Source organism: Panicum virgatum, chromosome 9K, assembly GCF_016808335.1.
Source record: "Panicum virgatum strain AP13 chromosome 9K, P.virgatum_v5, whole genome shotgun sequence".
Classification (NCBI taxonomy): domain Eukaryota; kingdom Viridiplantae; phylum Streptophyta; class Magnoliopsida; order Poales; family Poaceae; genus Panicum; species Panicum virgatum.
Genome location: NC_053144.1, coordinates 16465611 through 16486609, shown reverse-complemented (window position 1 = coordinate 16486609; position 20999 = coordinate 16465611). Strand labels below are relative to the sequence as shown.

At 47.5% G+C, this 20999-nt stretch overlaps 4 protein-coding genes across 5 annotated transcripts; 2 read left to right on the top strand and 2 right to left on the bottom strand.

Annotated features, from left to right (window-relative positions):
• The first annotated feature begins 1711 nt into the window (after positions 1-1711).
• LOC120650415 (scarecrow-like protein 9) lies at positions 1712-3769 on the top strand. The gene has a single exon (XM_039927541.1). The coding sequence runs from the start codon at positions 2402-2404 to the stop codon at positions 3518-3520; it is 1119 nt and encodes a 372-aa protein (XP_039783475.1). The 5' UTR covers positions 1712-2401; the 3' UTR covers positions 3521-3769.
• A 4050-nt stretch (positions 3770-7819) lies between these two features.
• Positions 7820-10929, top strand: LOC120650413 (ACT domain-containing protein ACR4-like). Of its 2 annotated transcripts, none has more exons than XM_039927539.1 (8): positions 7820-8189; positions 8629-8701; positions 8850-8895; positions 8991-9105; positions 9215-9294; positions 9384-9983; positions 10095-10199; positions 10312-10929. In XM_039927539.1, the coding sequence occupies exons 1-8, from the start codon at positions 8177-8179 to the stop codon at positions 10642-10644; spliced, it is 1365 nt and encodes a 454-aa protein (XP_039783473.1). In that variant the 5' UTR covers positions 7820-8176; the 3' UTR covers positions 10645-10929. The 2 variants fall into 2 exon arrangements, with proteins under 2 accessions (XP_039783473.1, XP_039783474.1); XM_039927540.1 differs by having other exon boundaries at positions 7850-8193.
• Positions 10930-12015: 1086 nt separating this feature from the next.
• On the bottom strand, positions 12016-19329 carry LOC120650410 (nucleolar protein 14-like). The gene is made up of 14 exons (XM_039927536.1): positions 19000-19329; positions 18771-18905; positions 18428-18560; positions 16643-16725; positions 16490-16549; positions 15709-15882; positions 15243-15371; positions 14355-14984; positions 14072-14264; positions 13785-13978; positions 13417-13521; positions 13198-13340; positions 12847-13125; positions 12016-12759 (listed from the first exon to the last, which is right to left on the bottom strand). Exons 1-14 carry the CDS (start codon positions 19243-19245, stop codon positions 12489-12491), a joined length of 2775 nt encoding a protein of 924 aa, XP_039783470.1. The 5' UTR covers positions 19246-19329; the 3' UTR covers positions 12016-12488.
• Positions 19330-19529: 200 nt separating this feature from the next.
• Positions 19530-20884, bottom strand: LOC120650411 (BTB/POZ and MATH domain-containing protein 1-like). Its single transcript, XM_039927537.1, has one exon. It carries the CDS (start codon positions 20729-20731, stop codon positions 19649-19651), a length of 1083 nt encoding a protein of 360 aa, XP_039783471.1. The 5' UTR covers positions 20732-20884; the 3' UTR covers positions 19530-19648.
• Between the last annotated feature and the right edge of the window lie 115 nt (positions 20885-20999).

The window sequence follows — 20999 nt, the reverse complement described above, 5'->3', positions numbered from 1 at the left end:
CCTAGGACTGACGTCTGTTGTCCGACGGGAGGACTCGCGTGTTTCCCCGCCGGCGCCACCCCTGGGGAGTTCGCGGGCTAGCCGGCCAGCGCCGGCATTGCCAGCGCAGGTCCTGGCGCAACCACTGGCCAGCATACCAGCGCCGCCTCTGGTGCGTCCGCGGGCCGACCCGCCAGATACACCCTGGAGCCATCAACAGCTCCGCACCTACCGACGACCTCGCCACCTGCAGCTCCAGGCTCCTCGGACGAAAGACGTCATCAACAGGGGCGACGCCATCTGTCTCATCGGTCCCCTGCCTTCCCGCGCGTCTGCGCTTGCACAGCCACATGCGACAACAGCGCCACCCACGGTGTCCTAGGCGCCACCCCCGGCGTGGCCACACGCGGTCGCCTCGTCAATACCTCCGAGCACACCACCTGGGTCTCCCTGCAGCAAGTTGGGCGTGCAGCTCCTTCAGCAGCCAGATGATTCGTTGCCCTCCTCTTCGTCATCCGCATCAACTGGAGTTTCAAGATTTCAGCATTGGTGGCCTTCCAGCTTGAGGACGAGCTGTCTTCGAGGGGGTGGTGAAGTGTTATGGGAAGTGGGCTGGCTAGAGGCCCTGGCCCACGAGCAATGCAGCCCATGAACAGCAGCGCGATACTGTAGCACGTGGCACTGTAGCGTCGCCGATAGGTTAGGGTGAGTCACCTCTATTTAATAGAGGCCCCATGTATCCAATTAGGTCAAGGAAGAAGTAGAGGATTAATCTCAGAGCCTCCAGCGTGAGGGCGAGATCCCATCTACCTCCTTCATATCTCAACAAAGTAGTCCATATCACTGAGCTAATCCCCCCTGTAAATTATGACTTAACGGTACTTTTAATAAAGTACCTTTACGAGTTACTCCACCTCACAACTTTACTCAATTGACTCCTTAAATTCATAATTCAATTATTGAACCTTCTGCCCTATAAAAACTTTACAGAAGCGAGATGATTCATTACATGACCAAAACCAAGATCCATTCTCTTCTGCCTATTGTTTGTGGTTTGATTGGACGTTTCTCACTCTATGGAAACTTGAGTATGTGCTCTGATTACTTGAAGATTGATATTTTCAATAACTCATAAATTTCCCGTATGCAGTGCTTGTTCTCAGAATTTCTCTTACAAGAATATGATTAATGGAAGATTAATTTTCTCTTATATTTACGCCTGATAGAAAAGACAGAGAGTAGAAGGATATATGACGTACTTTATCTACATCAGTTTTGGTTTCACATACTAAGTTCATTGTTTACAATGCAGTTCTAGACAATCTTGTGTATGGGACAATATGAATTTTCTGCAAAAATCAAACACCCAACCAACCAGTGGAGTGCAACGGCAGATTTAGTTCTAACTTCCCACACGGCATAGCAAATACTCCCGGGTGCTATGCCTCTTCTCTGAAATTCATGGATCCAGCTAACAAGTATAGTGATTTGGATTTAGTATTCCACCAAACAAGCTCCATTGACCATTTTCCACCAGTGGCAACTACGGTTAACAATGACGCCTGTGTTGCATCGAGCGCATCCTCTTCGAGTAAAATATATGCTCCCCAATCCTGTGAAGTCAGTAGCAACGTGACACCAGATTGGTATGGAACCAACGTGGCAGAATATTCAGAGGAAAGTTGGATCAACTCAGATACATCAACTACTATAAACAAGCTGTTGATGCAGGAGGACAGCGATGAAAAGTTCAAATCACATCATGGTAAGTCTGCACTTAGAGCTATGGAGGAGCCATTGTATAAACTTGTTGGACAAAATTATCCAGCTAATACTCAACTACTACCAGTCTGTAGCTGTGACCACCCGAATACTCCTGATGGTAGCATCAGTAAGTTTAATGGGCAGCCATGCAGTAACTGCTCTGTAGCTATTAGCTCAGGTAATAACCACTACAATGACAACTTGCAAGCTTTTGAAGCTCCATGGAGTTTGTCTGACATTGTTGGAGATATAAGACAGTTCACTCAGGATACATATACAACGGAGCTTGGTTTGAATGCTGGTGGCCTTTCCATTGTCGAAAACAACAATAGATATAACCAATCACTTCAGATCAATGTTGGAGAGTCAAGAAAGCATGCATTTTTTGAGGTTCAATGCCGGAAAATGAATTCGCACAAGGAAGACCTTGATTTGTTAGAAGGAAGGAGTAACAAGCAGTTTGCCATTTCTTTCAATGAGCCGACTCGAGACGAGATTTTCGATAAAGTTCTACTCTGCTCTGAGCATGAACCAGTAGAGCAAGGTATTGTTTTACAAGAAGCTATGACAAATTGATCAACCATAAATTCACATAGTGACCAGGGAAGAACATCAGCTCAGCGAAATAAAAAAAGGTAAGAAGCAACAGAGGAAAGAGATGGTGGATCTCAGAACCCTCCTTATCCATTGTGCACAAGCAGTGTCTGTAAATAATCATACCTTAGCGAGTGACATATTGAGCATCATTAGGCAACATGCTTCAACGAGTGGGGACGATTCTCAGAGGCTAGCATTCTGCCTAGCGGACTGCCTTGAGGTACGATTAGCTGGAACTGGGAGCCAACTGTATCGCAAAATGATGGCGAAAAGAAGGAAGGCAGTTGACATTTTAAAGGTATTCCATTTATGTATAGCAATATCGCCTTTCTCGAGGGTACCATATTATTTCTCAAATAAGACCATCATTGATGTCTCAAAGGGAAAACCTCGGGTGCACATTATCGATTTTGGCATTTGCTTTGGTTTTCAATGGCCATCACTATTTGAGCAACTCGCAAAGAGGGAAGGTGGACCTCCTATGGTTCGAATTACAGGCATTGAGCAACCCCAACCAGGTTTTCGACCAAATGAATCGAGTAAGAATACAGGACCGCGATTGGCTGATTATGCTAGCATGTTCAATATACCTTTTGAATATCAGGGAATATCATCAAAATGGGAAACTATAAAGATAGACGATTTCAAGATTGAGAAAGACGATGTGGTCATAGTCAACTGTATATACTGCCTGAAGAATCTTGGTGATGAGACAGTATCCATAAACAGTGCCAGGAATAGGGTTCTCAATACAATAAGAATGCTGAAGCCAAAAGTTTTCATCCATGGAGTTGTGAATGGATCATACATTACCCCCTTCTTTCTAACACGTTTTAAAAAGGTCATGTACCACCACAGTGCACTGTTTGATGTTATTGATAAAACCCTTCCACGGGATGCTGAGGCAAGAATGATCCTAGAGAGGGATATCTATCGTTCTACAGTCCTAAATGTCATTGCATGTGAAGGTTCAGAAAGGATCGAGAGACCAGAGAGTTACAAGAAGTGGAAGCTACGAAACAAGAAGGCAGGCTTTGAGCAGTTACAACTGAATCCGGACACCGTGGAAGGAACAAGAGCTATGGTGAAACAATATCATAAAGATTTCGTCATCAACGAAGATGATCAATGGCTGCTACTGGGATGGAAGGGAAGGATACTCTATGGAATGGCCACATGAAAACCTAGTTAGTCAAACAATGGCGACTGAGACCAAAGATATGCTACTGAACCACGTATTCTATACCTGTGGTGTACTCATATGGTTTTAATTGTACGCTGGTAATGCATTGCGATTGTCAACTAGATGGCAGAAATGGGCTGCCAAAGTACAAAGCACTGCATACTGGTAATGCTGTCCAGTTAAAACATTGGCATTTGTGATGCAAATGTTTCATCTCATACTTATACAGCAAATTCGCCCGATTGCCTTTTCTGTGATATAAAATGGTATTTGTACACATGTCAAAATACGGCCTTCTCGCATGAGTTCTGCTTAAGCTAAACAGTTCGTATATGGGCCATACTTCCAAGCATGTTCTTTTTTCCCTATGAAAGTAGCCAAGTAGGCAGAGAATGGAATGTACACTACAACTCAATGATGAATTGCTGATTCCCAAAAGTAGGAAAACGGTCATGAGTTACTAGTAATAGAAGGCAAGGCGCGCTCCTGCCGAGCAAGCAAGAAACGACGGAGGCGTGGAAAGGACAGTTCACAGTACCTGGCGGACTGCTGAACAACCACGTCTTCTCCCAGGCGCCGAATTCCAGTCAGGCATTCAATCGAACAGTTCCATAGCAAGAGCATCCGCTCCCGCCGTTGACGTCAGAAGCCCTGACCCCATTACGGGGTCCGACGATCTCCACGGCACGGCAGACCGTGACGGAATTTTTGGGATCGCCAGAGAAGCCCCCCCCCCCCCCCCCAAGATGCAGGGCCGGAGGAACCGGTACGGCGAGGTGCCATGCCTTGATTCCTCCGCGAGTAACCCCGGAGAATCGCCGGCGGCCCGTCCCCGTCCGGCATCCGCCATATCCGACAGCCACCTCTGCCCTCGCTGGGGAAGAGGCCAGACCAGAGACGATACGAGGAAGAAGATGATGAGACGGCGAAGCGTTATTTGGGCCACTATTAATGGGCTTCAGTGGTTGCTGACTGTGACTGGCCATTAGCCCAATAACCCAGCTTCAGCCCGTCTACTTCCCCACTTGCCTGCCGCCAGACTTGCACATTTTCATAAGAATTATCAGTTTTTTCTTTTCGTTTACAACCAACGCAGATGCTCACAAACACTTGCACATTTACCTCTATAAATATATATACGCAACTCTAGTGCTACTAGCACCTTGGAGAGACGGCAGATCATTAAGATTAACGGAGGCGCGTCGCTATCGTGATCACCGCTGATGTGAGCTTCTCATGCCGAGCTGGGTTTGCTGCCGCCTTACCGAATCTGAAATGTTGGCGTCAAGGAGCTGACGGCAGAATGTAATCGCTCGAATAAAGACAGAATACTTCTGGAAGCAGGTGACGAGCTTCAATTCGTATGCATCGATTCGACCGCACCATGCATTGTTCTTTGGCGCTGATTGAGACATGCAGGAACGGCAAAGAACATGGACTCTACTGTCGAGCCGGATCCTATAAATCTTCTCAACATTGCCTAGAGATCCTTGCATTGGTCAATCCTGCACTGGCTGCTTAACAAACACAGTAGGCTCTTCGCTCATTGTGAGTCGGCGACACATCATTGTCAATAAAATTAATATTAATCCTTTCAAAGACGCGGGGGGGGGGGGGGTACCTAATAGCAAACTTTTTTTTTCTTTGATACCTGTCTTCAATCTTGATCCAATAAGATCAACATCTGATGCTGCTGCGAAACAGCAGCTAGATAGGGTCCAGGGGGACGTACAAAGTAGTATAAACATCCAACCAGCAAAATAAAGGTTTCATTCATCCCCTGATTCGTGGGGAATTGAAGCACTCGACGAGTGGCTAATCGATCGCATTATCGGCACGGATCGACCGGTGGATCTGGTGATGACTCACAAACGTCCACTTGCCGCATTGCTAATTGCACAACTTGTTGCCTAACTACTAGTAGTTCTTTGGCCGACCTAACCGATTCATCATCCATTCAGTGCTCAAGACGGCACACGTTTGGACTTTGCAGAAGAGCGAGCTGGACACCATCTAAAACACAAGTATGTAGAGTGTGGCTGTTTTCTTCCCTGCATACTAGTTCTTGTCGTTATCATCATCATCATCATGTGGTCCAAGTAGGCCCTAACAATCAAGAAATATATATGTATAAGAGATGTGAAATTTCGTAGTTTGTTCCAAGTTGATTCAGGAATGGCGATTCTCCGGTGCCACGGAACAAAATGGTCCTTTTTACTGCTAGTGCAACTTGTTAGCTACAAAGTGATGTGAATGTCCTTCGAAAGTACTACCAAGGAAGGTAATGACGCGACTGGATCATTAATTACTCCCTGGCCCACTCATACGCTGATACCGATCGATCTCTTCACCGCTTTCGTCCATGGTAACATGTCGTCGCTGTCGTCAACCGTATCATGGTAGGGCTGCTAGTTAAAGTGTCTACACTCACAATGTGTTTTGCTTTGATGCCTGTCTTGTTCACTGTGGCCCTCTACTGTCTCAGCTAGCTAACTCCAGAATAATCTTCTATAGATTAGGTGAAGAGCTGACAGAATATTGGGGGAGCGGGGTGATAATTTTATGGCCGTCCATTCCCATTTCAGCGAATGCAATCTCCCAACAGAAGTTGTACTATTTTTAAAAAAACGATCGAGTTTTGCTATCTTTTCATATAGTAAGGGCTAGTCACTAGCTGAACCTGAATACACTAAACCCAAACGATTGAACTCTGAGCAAATTTATTTAAGTTAATTCCAACAGGAGAAGAATACATATAAACAAGCTTATTATCAATAAGCTTGATCGATTTTATGGAGAGATTATATTATTAGGGAGACACCGATAATACTTCTCCAATTCAAAGCTTTTTCCGGTGCCAGTGATCCACAAACAAATCAAGTTTATACAAAGCATTATTGGGGTACGTACGTATAATGTGGCACATGTACAAAAGCAAGTGGCACTTAGTAGTAAACACATACTGTGACTCAGAATGTTCTAGTAAGATTGATCACGTTGGCCGTTTGGTGTAAAAGAGCAACATGGCCCTTTTACTGTTGATGCTAGCTAGTATAAATGCAACTTGTCATAGAAAAGGTCTATCTGAATATGTACCAAAGGTAGGTGTCCCTCTTTCCTTCTAACTAATTCACTATGCGTGCAACTAATCACTCCATGTCCTGCCTAGGCACAGCCTAGTCATTCCATGACATATTTATTCCGTGTAGGCTTTTCTTGCAGGGTAATGTGTCGTTATCAAGCTTGTCATCGTGGTAGGACGTACTACTAGTGAAAGTATCCGAATCATTTTGTTCTCCTTTTGATGCTTGTCTCGTTCAGCAACCAACTCAGGTTATTACCAGAATCTTCAGAAGACTGATTATTAGGCGAAGAGCTGACCCTGTCGTGACTCAGCTCAGGGGCTGCTGAAAAGGCGATTAAACTTTGTGTTTTCATTTGAGCACGCGTGCAACGTCCTTGGACCATTCTGTTACCATTTTTTTTGGCAGGTCCAAGGGCATCATATTAGACTATTAGTACACGCATCGACTTGGTAGTAGGCATTATTATTGTACGCGAAATTTTTTTACAGGAAATTGTACTGTCAGTTCTTTTTTCTCCTTTTTGGAAAAAAAAATGCTCAAGTCAGTTGTCCATGACAAGTTATACATCTATTGGAAGCAGAATTGTTGATTTGTTGTGCTTGTGATTAAGAGACCGGGAGGCTATAATCTGAGAGCACAACTCCGGATTTCAAGTCTTTTTGTGTGTGTGTGTGTGTGCCTAAAAACATAACATCCTTCAATGATGTATGGCCGGCTTGGTCATTGAGATAGGACCGTCCCTGCCGCTTGATTTTGTTTTGTTAAATTCTGCGAGTTCGTCTCCTAATTGTCGGTGGTTTTATAATACAACTTGTGCCCTTGTTTATTTTATTTTATTTTACTAAACTACAATCAGCATGATATAACAAAGATCTAAAGAACGAATCTACAGAATGCATGCCTCTGAGGCAACTAGTTTACTAGTAGAATAATAATAGTGCAGTGTTTTGCTCAGAAAAAGAAAAAAAAAAGAGAAAGAGAAAGAGAGAGAAAGGAACACACACTAGCCGAGCCGCGTGTGAACCCGGCGCCCCCGTGCGTGGCGCGAGCAGGGGCGGCCAAGCGCGCCCGCCCGCTCTCCAGGTGGCGGCGGTTGGGTGGCGCGAGGGGCTGGCGCGCCAAGGAGAATCGGGAGAAGCCGGGGGGCGCGCGCGCAAAAGCGGCCCGGGCATGTGGAACAAGCCGTGGTCCAATCCCAGCCAAGATTTCAGGGAAGGGAGAGGAGAGGAGAGGAGAGGGGGCAGCAGAGCCGAGCAAGCGCGCGCCGCAGCGACACGCCCCCCGTCACCGGCGAGACGAGGGAATAGCAGCCCGGCCCAGGCCATCCCGTTCCCTTCTCACCCCTCTCTTCTCCACCACCTACTCCCCCCGGCCCCTCCTCTCTTCTCTCTCTAGGTAGGATCGCCGACAGCCAACCACGCGCGCGCGCGCCCGCGCTTTCCACTGCGCACAAATACTGCCGGGAGAGGAACAGGAAGAGGAGGAGGAGGAGCGCTGCAGTGCCGGCCTGACGGCCTGTCTCTTCTCTGCTGCTGCCGGCGGCGCCGTTCTCGGCCTCCCCCCGGCCATGTCCTCCATGGGTGGGTATCTCTCTCTCCCTATCTCTCTTCTTGCCCCCAAGAATCTTTCTTCCTGCGTGCGGGCCTGCCGTTTTTTCCTCCCGTCCTCTCGTGGATTGGGTTGCGGGCTCGCGGCGCCACTCGTCGTCGTCTCTCTCCCTATCTTCTCCTCGCTGCTGATGCTAGGGTTCAGTCTTCAGCTCCGTTCTGTTTCCGCCCTGTGCTCGGTTCTTGGAACCGGGGGGCAGCCGCCCGCAATCCGCGCCTCCTGTTTGTTCCTTGGAAATGGAAATGACCGCCATAAGATTCTCCGTCCGCTCGTCTCCCCCGTGATTCGTTCCTGTTTGAATGAATTCCTGATGGTGTTTTCATCCCTATTTCTTGCCGTTTTGAGCCTTGCGTTGAGGGAATTGTGCGGGAGTTAATGGTTTCCATGTGCTTGTCCTGGCTGTGGGCGCAGATGAGGGCTACGGCCCTACTTGGGACAGCGACGACGAATACGACAACTTCATACGCAAGATGAACCCGCCCAGGTGCGCCCCCCAATTATTCACATGCCGCCGCCTCTCTCCACTCCTCTCCTCTCCCGCCCAAGAATCAGTCCCCACAGTGCAATATTACTAGTGATGGGAAATCACACGTGCGGTGCCTAATCATGCTCGTCAATTTTGGTGATTGCAGGATTGTGATAGATAACGAGTCCTCAGCAGAGGCCACAATTGTCAGGGTACATTCCTCTGGTTTGCTGAATCGCTTAGATCCCATTTCTGCGCTATCGAAAATTAAGGTTCTGATGTGTCCTCCATGTTGTTGCGATTGTAGGTGGATAGCGCAAACGAATATGGGATACTGCTAGAGGTGATTCAAGTTATGATTGATCTCAACCTTGTCATAGGCAAGGCGTATATTACCTCGGATGGTGGATGGTTCATGGATGGTGAGCTCGCACTATGCACAGCCTGATCGCGCCTGTGTTTTGTTTTGTTCATTGTTTTGCCTAACCAGACACAGACTTGGTAAACTTAGTTTGCTGCTCGTGCTTTCAGTCTTCAATGTGACCGATAAGGAAGGGAAGAAGATCAAAGATGAGGAAACCCTTGCGCAGATCGAAGACTACATCAGAAAGGTATGATCATACTACCATATTGATCAATCATGCCTTCTTTGTAGTCTATTCGTACAGTTAGTGACACATATTGTTGGAAACATTCGTAGTCCTTGGGCGCCGATTCAAGATACATACCTTCACGCCGGAGATCAGTGGGCGTTGCTGCCGCAGCTGACCACAATGTCATTGAGTTGATGGGGACGGACCGGCCAGGCCTGCTCTCCGAAGTCAGCGCGGTGCTTGCCAGCCTCAAGTGCAACGTGGTCAGCGCCGAGATCTGGACTCACAAGACCAGAGCTGCAGCTGTGATGCGGGTCACCGACGAGGACACCGGGCTGGCAGTCACAGATGCTGAGAGGCTGGAGAGGATCAGGGAGAGGCTTTCGTACCTGCTCCGGGGAGGCGACCTCTCCAGGGGAGCCGCCATGGCGGTGTCGTCAGGGACTGCCACCACGCACACCGAGAGGAGGCTGCACCAGATGATGCTCGACGACGGCAACTATGAGCAGCTCCAGCGGCAGGCTCCGGAGCAGTCTCAGAGACCTAATGTCACTGTGAGGAACTGGAACGACAAGGACTACTCGGTGGTGACCATTCGGTGTAAGGACAGGTCCAAGCTTTTGTTTGACACGGTTTGCACTCTGACAGACCTGCAATATGTTGTTTTCCATGCAAACATTGATGCCAAGGATAATCAAGCTTACCAGGTGAATATGGTGACCCGGACATCTCTCACTAGTCATTGACATTATTCTTATTCATAAATTTTTTTGGTTCAAGAAAACACCGTCATTTATACTGATGCTTCCCTTATGAAGGAATTCTATGTAAGGCATGTGAATGGATCACCGATGAACACTGAAACTGAGAGATTGCGAGTCATCCAGTGCCTTGAAGCAGCTATTGAACGGAGGGTATCCGAGGTAACAATGCCATTCACTTGTCTGAAACTACATTACCAAATATGCAAAACCACTAGTCATGCAGCTTGAAACTGAAAGTTACCTTTTTTACCCTCATTTTGGTTTGTCATAGGGTGTCAAACTTGAGCTGTGCACTACTGACAAGGTCGGCCTGCTATCTGAGGTCACCCGCATCTTCCGTGAGAACAGCCTGACTGTTACCAGAGCAGAGGTGACCACTAGAGGCAGGATGGCTGTCAACACCTTCTATGTCCGCGGTTCTGCGGGCGAGGCGGTCGATCAGAAGACAATAGACTCCATCAGGCAAGCCATTGGGCAGAACCTCCAGGTGAAAGGCCAGCCTGAGCCACCGGAGCCGCAGAAGAAAGAGTCCCCCACATGGTTCCTCTTCGCCAACTTGTTCCGACCAAGGTCTCTCTACAGCTTTGGTTTGTTCATGCGCTGATCATATCGCCATGTCCTGAAAACCACCGTGTAAATTCATTAGCCATGAAGCAAAGTTCAGGAAAACCGGGGGATCAGAAAGAGCAAGCGTTCTCTCATGAGACCTAGTAGTGCAGGATATATTGGGGTCTAGATAGCATATGGGGATGTTCATATATCATGGTCGTCTGTAAATATAGTCAGTTTCACCATCCTCGTGTTGTACATACATTTATAATGTAGATAAAGGATGTAAATATAAGCTGTACAGAATGTGATTAATCCCAGATGGTTACCACCTCAGAAAGCCAGTGCCTTTTTCCAAATATTTTAATGCGAAAAGAGCATGAGGCCATCTCTTTATATCTTCCACGGAATGAGAGGCCGAATCGGCTCGCTTTGCTTCCGAATTATTGCAGCTGTCCTTGGCCACTGGAATCTGCATGACAGCAATGGCCAATGGCCGCCTCACATTCTGTGGTTGGACGCTAGATGCAGGTCAGTAGTCAAAAAGCATGCGGTTATCCCCTTGTCTGAAGCTTTGGCGATGGGGACGCATTGCATCAACTCGGTGCTGATGGCCTACAGGCCTACCCTGGTGCAGACAAAACTGTATCAAGAGTTCAAGACCAGATCAGCTTATGTGGCTCATCTGTGACCATGTCATCCATCACAAAATCTCTGGTATTCAGATTGATTGATGACGAGGCGGTGACGTCGCATCCTGCTCACGGCTCACATTGCCTAGAGATGTGGTGGCCTGGCCTGTGCCTGAAAGTTGAGTGGAGGGGCCAAAACGAGCAGCTGAAATGAGGATCTAGAAACAGGCAGCTAAAGAGTCAGCAGAGAATGTTTGTCACAGTCTGGAACCTCTCAAATGACTATGCTACTCCCTCTACCCATCTCTATAGTGCTGCTTTTGGCCCCTGCGATGATTGGCTGATAGCACATACTTCCGCTTTTGATCGGTGACATCTGATCCACAAAGGCGGCTGCACTGATAATGCACATCGAGGTCAGAAAGTGGAGGCTTTCAGCAGCATGACATTGCTGAACAGCAAAGCAGCTTTCTCCTGCATGCTTTGTACCGAGAAAACCTGTGCTGATGACGATTAGAAGCACGCCATCCTCACCAGAGAGTTCCAGTGGAATGGTCTCAACAATGGCGAAGTGGCGTGACTTGTAAGCAGTTAGGCAGATGCAAGTGTCAAGCGGTCTAGACTGTGACCTTGTCGCCCTCCGCCTCTCCGCATGTAGTAATCAATGCACTAGTGCATTTTCAAAGCACCAACCCAATTTCATGGAATCCTTAGATACAGAAGACAAACCAAGTGCAAAAGCATGCGTAATTTGAGGCTGTGATGCGAGTGTTATAACAGCTTGAGAGGTTCAATTTCTGATGAAGAATCACTTGCTTAAAATTTGGGGAAAATGACGAATACAGAAATGTGTTGTCTCAAAATTGCCATACCCATACAGCTGACATGTTACAGTACAAGAAAACTAAAAAATAACAAAACCTCTTCTCTGTGCTAAGGAAAATTGCTACCGCACGAGTATACCAGAGCAGGGCAACTAGTAAGTAGCTCTGAGCACAAGAGAAATAAAGCCTTTGCCAAGTATGGTAAACAATCAAATCAATGAGACCTTGTAAAGTGCTCAAGGCATTGCTGATATAGCTATGGCCCCTCTTCAGGCAAAGCTCCATACGGCATCTCCTTTCTAGTTCGGTGCATCCACCAGCTTCATGTTAGACAAAGCAGCTCACGCTACCTCCAGTACAGCAGGAGGATGCACAAACTGAGTTGCAAGGACCGCATTACCCGTATATTTACACCAACCAAACTGCTGAACATGGAGAATGTGTCACCGCCGCCTTTTTCTGCCCTTTCCTTTCCCTAGCTGTCCAGATTTGAAAGCACTTTCCTGTTCTTGAAGGAATGCCATGGCTTTTCCATACTTCTCAGCTCTTTCTTGCTCTTGCTTAATCCTCTCTTTCTCCTTCACAGCAGATAGGAAGTAATTATCTTTGCGCAGCTCACGCATTGCCCCTGACTTCTCACTCTTGAGACGTTTCTTCAGCTTCTTCATTTGTGCCCTTTCTCGATCAGGATCATAATCAAGACCCTTTATGTAACTGCAGAAAATAGAAGTAAATTGGTAAAAACAGGAGAGAGAATGTCATATACTGATACTGACAACATAGGAACCAACAAATACATACTTCTCTTCGAATTTTGGATTCAACTGCTTGATTGGTTCAGGCTTCTTCTTCCGCATTCGGAGTGGCTCTCTTGAAGCATGGTGTTCATCACTTCTCTTTTTAATCAAGTCAATGACTTCAAGGAAAATGTCTCGTAACAGGCCAGGCACTTCAGATTTATCCAAAATTTCTTGCAGCAGAGAGGATATTGGAAGGAAGATTTCTGGGAAAGAGCTTAGTTCTTCATGTATAATAACGAAGCCTCTTAAACACTCGGCCACAGATAGGAGTACACCAGCCCTGCCAGAAAATGAACTGTAAGATAACAAGAAACAATATTCAGCATCCAGTAATGAACAGATACATGCTTACTTAAAATCATCTGATGAAAAATAAGGGGCGTCAGGATCCATGCCCATGATTTCTAGTACATTCACTGGATTCACCTCATGCACTTGCTCATGGATACTGAGCCATGGTTTCAGTGTCTTGAGCTCCATAAATTGATCATTAATCTACAACCAAGAGGATATTTGCCTTAATATCAATAAACAATCAGAAACTATGCTACACACCTGAATTAGAACTCACCTGATTGTGCAAATGAGTTCCTACTTTTCCTTTAAGAGATGTTACCAGAAGAGATTGCAAAAAAGCAATAGCTTCAGGGCAGAACTTCTTTGATTCTTTAGTAGCCTGCAGATGTCAAATTTGCAGAGAAAAATGATTATACGCTATTGTCGAAAAAAAGGTATGGAAAAACTTGGCCATACATATGTTCATACAATAATGAGGCATTGAGAAGTGATTAATCCTCCTTGGAATATGAAACAGAGATTCAGCTACAGCTTCAATGTTCCAAATATTAAATATTCATTCAATTGGGTAAAGTATCTTGAAGGACTCTTCAACATACAATCTCTAGCATTTCAGGAAAGAAAACAAGCTTAAGAGCATACCGTAAGCACCATGGAACACAAGAAAGAACCGACAGCAACATCTCGACCAGATTGAATAGGGCATCGCATCAGATATTCACACATAAGTAGAAGCATTGGAGTTGCTACAACATGGCGGAAGTCAGAGGAGGGGAAAGTTAGAGACCATAATCTTAGGAGAAGTAACGTCTTCAGATTTGGCCAGCTGCTCTTTCCTGTAAGATTTAAAGGATTCAATATAGTAAGATACTGCATTAGTGGGAATAGAATAAATTTCCCATAAACCATGCAAGTCTCATCTCACGAACCTGGAATCTTAATATCTTCACATAGACGATTGCGTGTATGAATAAGTCGCTCTCTTGCACAGATAGCAGCAAAATATGGAGTCTCCCCACTCATCTCAATCAAAGGCTTAACAAGTGTGTCGATTATTTTGAACTTCACTGGACTCTGAGTAGCTAAAACTGCGAAGTACTGCAGGAGAACACCATAGAAAACCTGCCAAAGGAATGTGAACATTAGAGAAAGGTCTGATCTGAAGTGGAAATCAAAAGTACTTCAGCTATCAAGCGCAAGGCTATCACGTACTTGCATTTTCCTTCGGTTTTCAGCTGCAAGCCTTATTGAATTGCATGTGCGTATTCGACTAATAATCTCAATTATTTCAGTTTCAGAACGACCATCGAGCAAGGAGGATAGATCTTTCAGGTTATTTGGTGCATCGATAACAAAAGGAACACTGCCATCCTTGACTTGCATTTTCACATTAGATTCTTTTTTCAATTTTTGTGAATCTCTTTTCACCACTTTACCACTGATCTCTTGTTCCTTCTCATGACCATCCTCCATTTCATCATCCCCTGCATCAACTTCATCATCATCACTTTGCTCCCAGTCTCTAGCAGACATATTACCGAAGTCATTTGAATCATCCTCGGTATCATCATCGTCGTCAGACTCATCATCATCAGCATGTTCGTCATCGCTTTCTTCATCATTGGATGCTGCAGCATCATCACCAATCTTTCTACCCTCCTTTTCATAGATTTCATCAACCCAACCCTTTTTCTTCCTTATTGAATCATCAGTGAAGGAATCGCCAAGATCATCACCAGATATAGGTTTTGAGTTATCCAGCTTCATGTGGCTATCATCCTCATTGTCATCATCCTCATCAGATGAATCAGCAGTTCCAAGCATTCTTTTTTGGCGTTCTTCCTACAATGAAGACCAGCATCAAGAGCAATTTCAACACCAGGAGTACTTCATTGCTCCACAAACAAAGAGACCAGACATGCAGTAGCATCACAAGCATAAACATAACCATATAGAATTTTGGATCAGCATAGCATACTCGCACTAGAAAAAATTCAGATAAGGAACTTAACACAATCTTACGCATGTATAAGAAAAGGCAAGCTTTAAATAAGAGCAACAATGGCTGAATTCATTGTAAAAGTACACTATTGAGCAAACCTCTAACTTCTCAAGACGTTCTTTCTCTTCTTGTGCAATTTCCTCAGGGGTTTTAGTCCTGTCTGATGGACGAGCACGTTGATCCATCACCATTTCTTTCACCATTTTTTCATACGTGTCCGACTTTGCCTGTCATGTAATAAAATAACAAAATATACACAACTTCAGTACAACAAATTCAAAAAATACCGACTCCACAATGTAAAACGTGCAGATTGTCCATGAAACAACCAGAATCTGTGAAAAGGGAGGAATAGCCAAGTGAACATAATACATCCTGCAAAACCACTCATGTTACGCTTACGCATCTAGAACTTACATGCATCACAAGACAATCTCTTGAAGAAAAATGACTGATGACTCATATGAGCCACCGAACCCATTTATCCCGTCGGTCTACAGTTCCACCCGTACAACCAGACTTCCAGAACATTTTGAGTCATGCAATCGTGCAAAGAATGACTACCTTTGTAAATATCTCCTTCCCTGTCAAGCCTGCACTTGAATCGCTTTTGTTCGCCTTGACCTTAGTTGACTCTGTCAAGGACAACAGCGCCTGTGTCTGGGCCAATGATGCAAAGTCGCTGTCTAACTTATCTACCAGATGCTCATCCTCTTCCCTCTCCTTGGCTTTTTGGGCCTGCATCAATAAAGCAAATAGTGTTTAAGCCAAGCTCTAAATGTCAGGCACCATTAAGAATTCTAGTTGAATTCGGGTAATCTGAACACTCAAGGACTGCGTGAACTATGGTTTAACATAAGGCAGCAGAAATGTAGCATAATTCATTAAAACAAGTATATATTAGCATAGTTCATATGTGGAAGCCTTGGTCAGTGCATGATCAACATTGTCAGGGAAGGCAAGATATACAAAAGTTAGATTCGAGTTTCTATGGTATGTCTCTAGGGGAAGAAGTCAGAAAAGTTGGCACATACCTCAGAAAAAGGTATGTGAAAAGAAAAGGTACCAATTGTTAAAACACATTCAATTAAACCATCAATCATTATACAATAAGTACAGACCAAATATCTAGTTGTTTCAATTTTGACACTTCACAGTGAAAAGAGAGATGTCAGCTGAAGCCAGAAGGGCAAACATAGAATGGATCCATAGGTTATACTAAAGGGAAAGATGTTCTAGGTAACAGTATCAGACCAAAAAGGCATCAATCACATAGGGAGACACTGATCCTAAAATAAATTAATATATTTAATGACAGAATAACTAAGTGGCATGTATATTCCACCTTATAAAATTTACTCTTTGAAATAATCTCCATCATTACTTCCTTCTTGCTCTTATGCCCCTGCCACCACAAAGTAACTAGAATCAGGCCACAGCATATGTGTTGGATAGTTGACTGTACATCTGAACTTCTAACTGTAGCTATGAAACTTACATGTGTTTCCTGTGGCAGATCAGTCTCTGAAGGGAGGTCACCACCTTGGAGAGATAGCCGCCTCTTTGAGAGAACCATTTTACCTGAAATTATAAAAAAAAAGTTTGAAAGCGCAATGAACAAGATATAAACAATAATATCAACTGATATTGATGGGAACCTTTTAATGCCATAATATGACATCAGAAACATTCTGTCAAGTGATCCTTCAGGTTACAAACTCAAAATATCAGAACTAAATTCAGCAGATATTTATCGCAAGGTGAATTGTTAACTTCGGGACATTTAATTATCAAACTGTAATGAGTGCTCATGCCAAATTTATGCATCTACATCAAAAAGAAATTTTGTTTCACTTTCAGTATCAACAAAAATGAACCAATATAGAGGCAATTCCCTACGAACCATTAAAAAAATCTTCAATTCCCTTCATGCCATTAAATTTTTTTTCGTTCCCAATCAGCCATCGATTCAATTTTTTGGACTTCTGTACCACTGCCGTCAGCTTTCGTAGTAACGGCAGCTAACCGGAGATGGAAATGTCCCTTTTGCCCCTCTACAGGTGGGCTCCATGTGTAAGTCTTCTTCTTTCTCCAGCCTCCCCAATCCTCGCTGCTCCTGTTCAGCCTTGCTGCCCCGCCGCCCAAAGCTCCGCTCCTGATCCCCACGGCCTCCCAATGTCGCCCTTCTTCCCCTCCCTCCTGCTCGTGCTCGCATCGCCGCCCTGCTCCTTCTCCGGACTGCGCGCGCGCTCGCCGCCCTGCTCCTCCTCCACGCGCGCGCGCTCGCATCCTGCTGCGCCTCATGCCTCAAGGCGACGCCACCAAGACGGGGCCGCCCAGCTCCTCCTCATGCCTCATGCCACCCGGCCGCCGTCCCGTCGTCTCGTGTGCTCGCGCCGCGGTTGCCTCCTGGTGCGGCCCGCTCTCGCTCCACCCGGACACCGCGCCTGCCGCCGCCCCTTCCGTCACCGAGCTCGTCCTCATGGCCACCTCCTCTCTCTGCCCCGGTGCTGAGGAATTGAACAACAGATTCACGGGAGAGGGAAATGCTCTATTATGTACAACTGTTGCCGGCACAAGCCGCAGGGGCCGGGGTAGAGCCCGGAGCCGTTCCATCTCTTGCCGACAAAGCCCTCGATGGCCGCGTACAGCGCCGCTCGCTCTCCTCCTATGGCGCCGTTGCCGCCGCCAATGCCGCGGCCAGGGCGCCGAGCTGCCGTCCTCCCCTTGGGAGGCGCGCAGCCACAACTCACCAGGAGCAGCGCGAGGCCGTGGGCCAGCACCCGGCGGCCGCAAGCAGCCCCCATCGCGACGCCGGCCGAACAAGAGCTCAACGGCAAGGAGCCAGGGGTAAAACGGGCACTTTGTCATCCTCTTAATGTTAGATCTAGTCCAACAGACGGCCAACGTGACGGATATGGACGCGAAGGGCACTAGAGTCCAGACCAAATTAGATTGATGGTTGAGTAGGAGCTACAATTTTTTCAGTGGTACGTATGGAATTGATAATTTTTATAATGGCTTCAAAGGAATTGCCTCACCAATATATGAGTGTGGAGAACTGGTGAAAAAGATAATCCTATTGCAGCCTAACAACACTAATGCTTTTATAGTTTTATACACAAACTCGTGAGATATGAAACAGAAAACTTATGCCCATACCACATATAATGCAGATATACATACACAAAAACAAATATTGCGGAATGTACAGGGTAAAAGGGAAGAATAAAGTGAGGTGGATTGTACTCCAATACAAGATACAAGAGAAGCAGAAGCGTACCTTCCTCATCACTGTCATCATCAAAAGGCACCTCTTCATCAAAATCGTCCTTTTCCGAGAGCAGGTTATGAACATTGATTTCGTCTTCATCCTCATCAGGTAGACTGTATTTACTTTCGCGTTTGAACTTCGCCTAGAAATCAACAGAAAATGGGAAGGTTGTGAAACAATGGCACATCTTAGCATTTAGCATTTTAACGATTATTACAATGACGTCTGTATCTTGTTTATACTTGTTCTCTTCAAGTCAAAGCAAGCCAGTGTCTAGAGAAATGTTTAAAAATGTGGTGGTGGCTTCAAAATCAAAAGGAGTGTAAATGAACCATCTGTCGGCGCAACATACCAGTCGCTCGCGCTGCTGGCGGAGGACGGCCTTGTCGAACTCGGGCAGCGCGTCGTCCCTCTCGCCGATACGCCGGTCGTGGAACACGGACGACTTGGCGCTCCCCTCGAACTCCTTGAGCAGCGTGTTCTCCCTCTGCGGCGAGGCGAGGCCAAATCAGGCAGGCACCAAATCGAGCGACGGGGGCGCTGGTGAGCCGAAGCCCACCAGCACTGCTGCTGCTGCTTACCTTGCGGATGGCCTCCGAGCGGGCGCGCGATACGCGCCGCTCCTCGCCCTTGCGCTTCTTGCCGAGCACGTCGAACTTGCGGCGCGACCAGATGGCCTCGAACGGGTTGCTCCGCTCCTCCGCCGCCGCCGCCGCGCGCGCCTTCATGGCCACCTTGGCGGGGCCGTTCTTCCCCTTCTTCTTCCCTTTGCTCTTCTTCTTCTCGCCCGCCGCCGCCGCCGCCGCCATGGGCTTCGTCTTCGCCATGGCCGGGAGCGCGGGACGGGAGGGAAGGGGGAGTGGGGACGACGGCCGCTAGGGTTTATGGGAGTTTGGGGAACGAAACGACTCCGGCTAATCCCCAGCCCCCAGGGCGCGGCGCAGTAGAAGCAGAGGCAGGCCTTTCTGTGGGCTACTGGGCCTGCTTTTTTCCAAGGCCCATGTAAGAAAGCTTCTTGGGCCGATCTGCACTGAGAAAGTGAGAAGAGAAGTCGCCGCGTCGAACGGCCCGGAAGGCCCAAAATTGAAACAAAATCACTCTCCAGTCAAAATAAAAAAAATGTTTTACCTGCCGTCTCCCATTTAATCATTTTTATTTAATAACACTGCTTGACTATTACTATTTACATAGTAGTATCTTGATGCATCGTTGTTCTGGTGACTGAATTAGCTACTCTGCAGCAAGCTTGGCGATTAGGTCCACCAGAACAGAGGGGCAGCTCTTGCTCACATGCTCGAGGCCGTTGGTCTTGACGACCTCTCTTAGATTTTCAGGATCACTGAGGAATCGCAAGCATGCGTCCTTGAGCCCGTGGCAATGGTGCTCGCCGGCGAAGGCGAGGATCGCCGCCACGGTCCTCGCATCCACGAGCTCGCGCAGCCGGTCTTCGCAGAGCAGCCTCAGCCTCTCCATCCCGTACCTGTTCGCCGCCGCCACCAGGTCCGGGAGCATCGCCGCCGCTTCCCCTTGTTCGCCGCCCATCTCCGGCAACGAGTCGGTGTACATGTAGCGGAGCAGAGCCTCGAAGTCCTGCGCCTCCATGTCCTCGACCCGTACGGCGATGGTAGAGCCGCCGCCGCCGCCGCCGGAGAGCTGAGCGTGGAGCACCGGCGATCGAGCCATGAGCACGCACCGGTGCGCCATGAAAGTCCTGCCGTCCACCTCGAACGCCACGTCCGCGGCCTCCCCGGTCGCGAGGAGGCCGGCCAGATGGCGGTGCAGCTCTGGAGGCGGCGGGGCCGCGCCGGCGCCGACGACGACGTCGACGCTCCTCGTCTGGATCTCCTTCGTGACCGTGACGTCGCACCTTATCGTGAAACTGTCGCCCCGGAGGTGCTCGGAGCTCTCGAGCTCGCTCCTCCTGATGAGGGCCGAGGTGCCCCAGTCGGTGAAGATCCTCTTCCCGGTGTTGGTGAAGTACGGCACCGGCGGCTTGCCCTCGCTGCTGAGCAGGCTGAACGTGTGCCGGGCCCAGACGCCCTCCGGGACGCCGCCGTCGAGCCGGAGGAAGAGGGAGATGTACTCGGACCACGCCGAGCTGAGGCCGTTGGGGTAGTAGCAGACGCGCCAGCTGTGGCCGCCGACGCGGAAGGGCGGCGACTTGATGTCGCTGCCGGTCGGGACGTCCAGGGTGTGGGAGTAGCCGTCGATCCTCAGCTGGTGCTGCCCGCTCTCGGTGACGGCGACGATGGCGGAGGCGGACCGCGACAGCCCGCCGCCGCCGCCGGTGGTGGTGGACGCGGCCGTCGCCATGGGAGAACTCTTTGGCTTCAACAGAATTTGTCGTGCACATGATCTAGCAGGTTTATTTCTCTTATAGGATACAATGTACTACCCAAATTCTGCAGCTTTCTTGCAAGCAACCGGGCAAGGGGGGCCCGTGCAAGAAAACAACTGGATTCCAACGACACTGTAATCGGAGGAGAGAGATGCCCAACTGAACTGCAATCTTCCGAAATCCTGGAACCTCTGCAATCCCTTATTCCAGTCTTCAGTTCTCGTTTATCCTAATCTTAGGAAT

Bases quoted from the DNA above. Each gene is read 5' to 3' on its own strand.
- LOC120650415 (XM_039927541.1), top strand. From the start codon at position 2,402: ATGGTGGATCTCAGAACCCTCCTTATCCATTGTGCACAAGCAGTGTCT.
- LOC120650413 (XM_039927539.1), top strand. The intron at 8,702-8,849 runs GTGCGCCCCCCA...TGGTGATTGCAG, and splicing joins CGCAAGATGAACCCGCCCAG to GATTGTGATAGATAACGAGT. The intron at 9,295-9,383 runs GTATGATCATAC...AAACATTCGTAG, and splicing joins TCGAAGACTACATCAGAAAG to TCCTTGGGCGCCGATTCAAG.
- LOC120650410 (XM_039927536.1), bottom strand. From the start codon at position 19,245: ATGGCGAAGACGAAGCCCATGGCGGCGGCGGCGGCGGCGGGCGAGAAG. The intron at 15,883-16,489 runs GTGGAATATACA...TTATTGATGCAG, and splicing joins CAAAGAGTAAATTTTATAAG to GCCCAAAAAGCCAAGGAGAG. The intron at 13,979-14,071 runs GTTCGTGAGATG...TAAATCTTACAG, and splicing joins TGAAGATATTAAGATTCCAG to GAAAGAGCAGCTGGCCAAAT.
- LOC120650411 (XM_039927537.1), bottom strand. From the start codon at position 20,731: ATGGCGACGGCCGCGTCCACCACCACCGGCGGCGGCGGCGGGCTGTCG.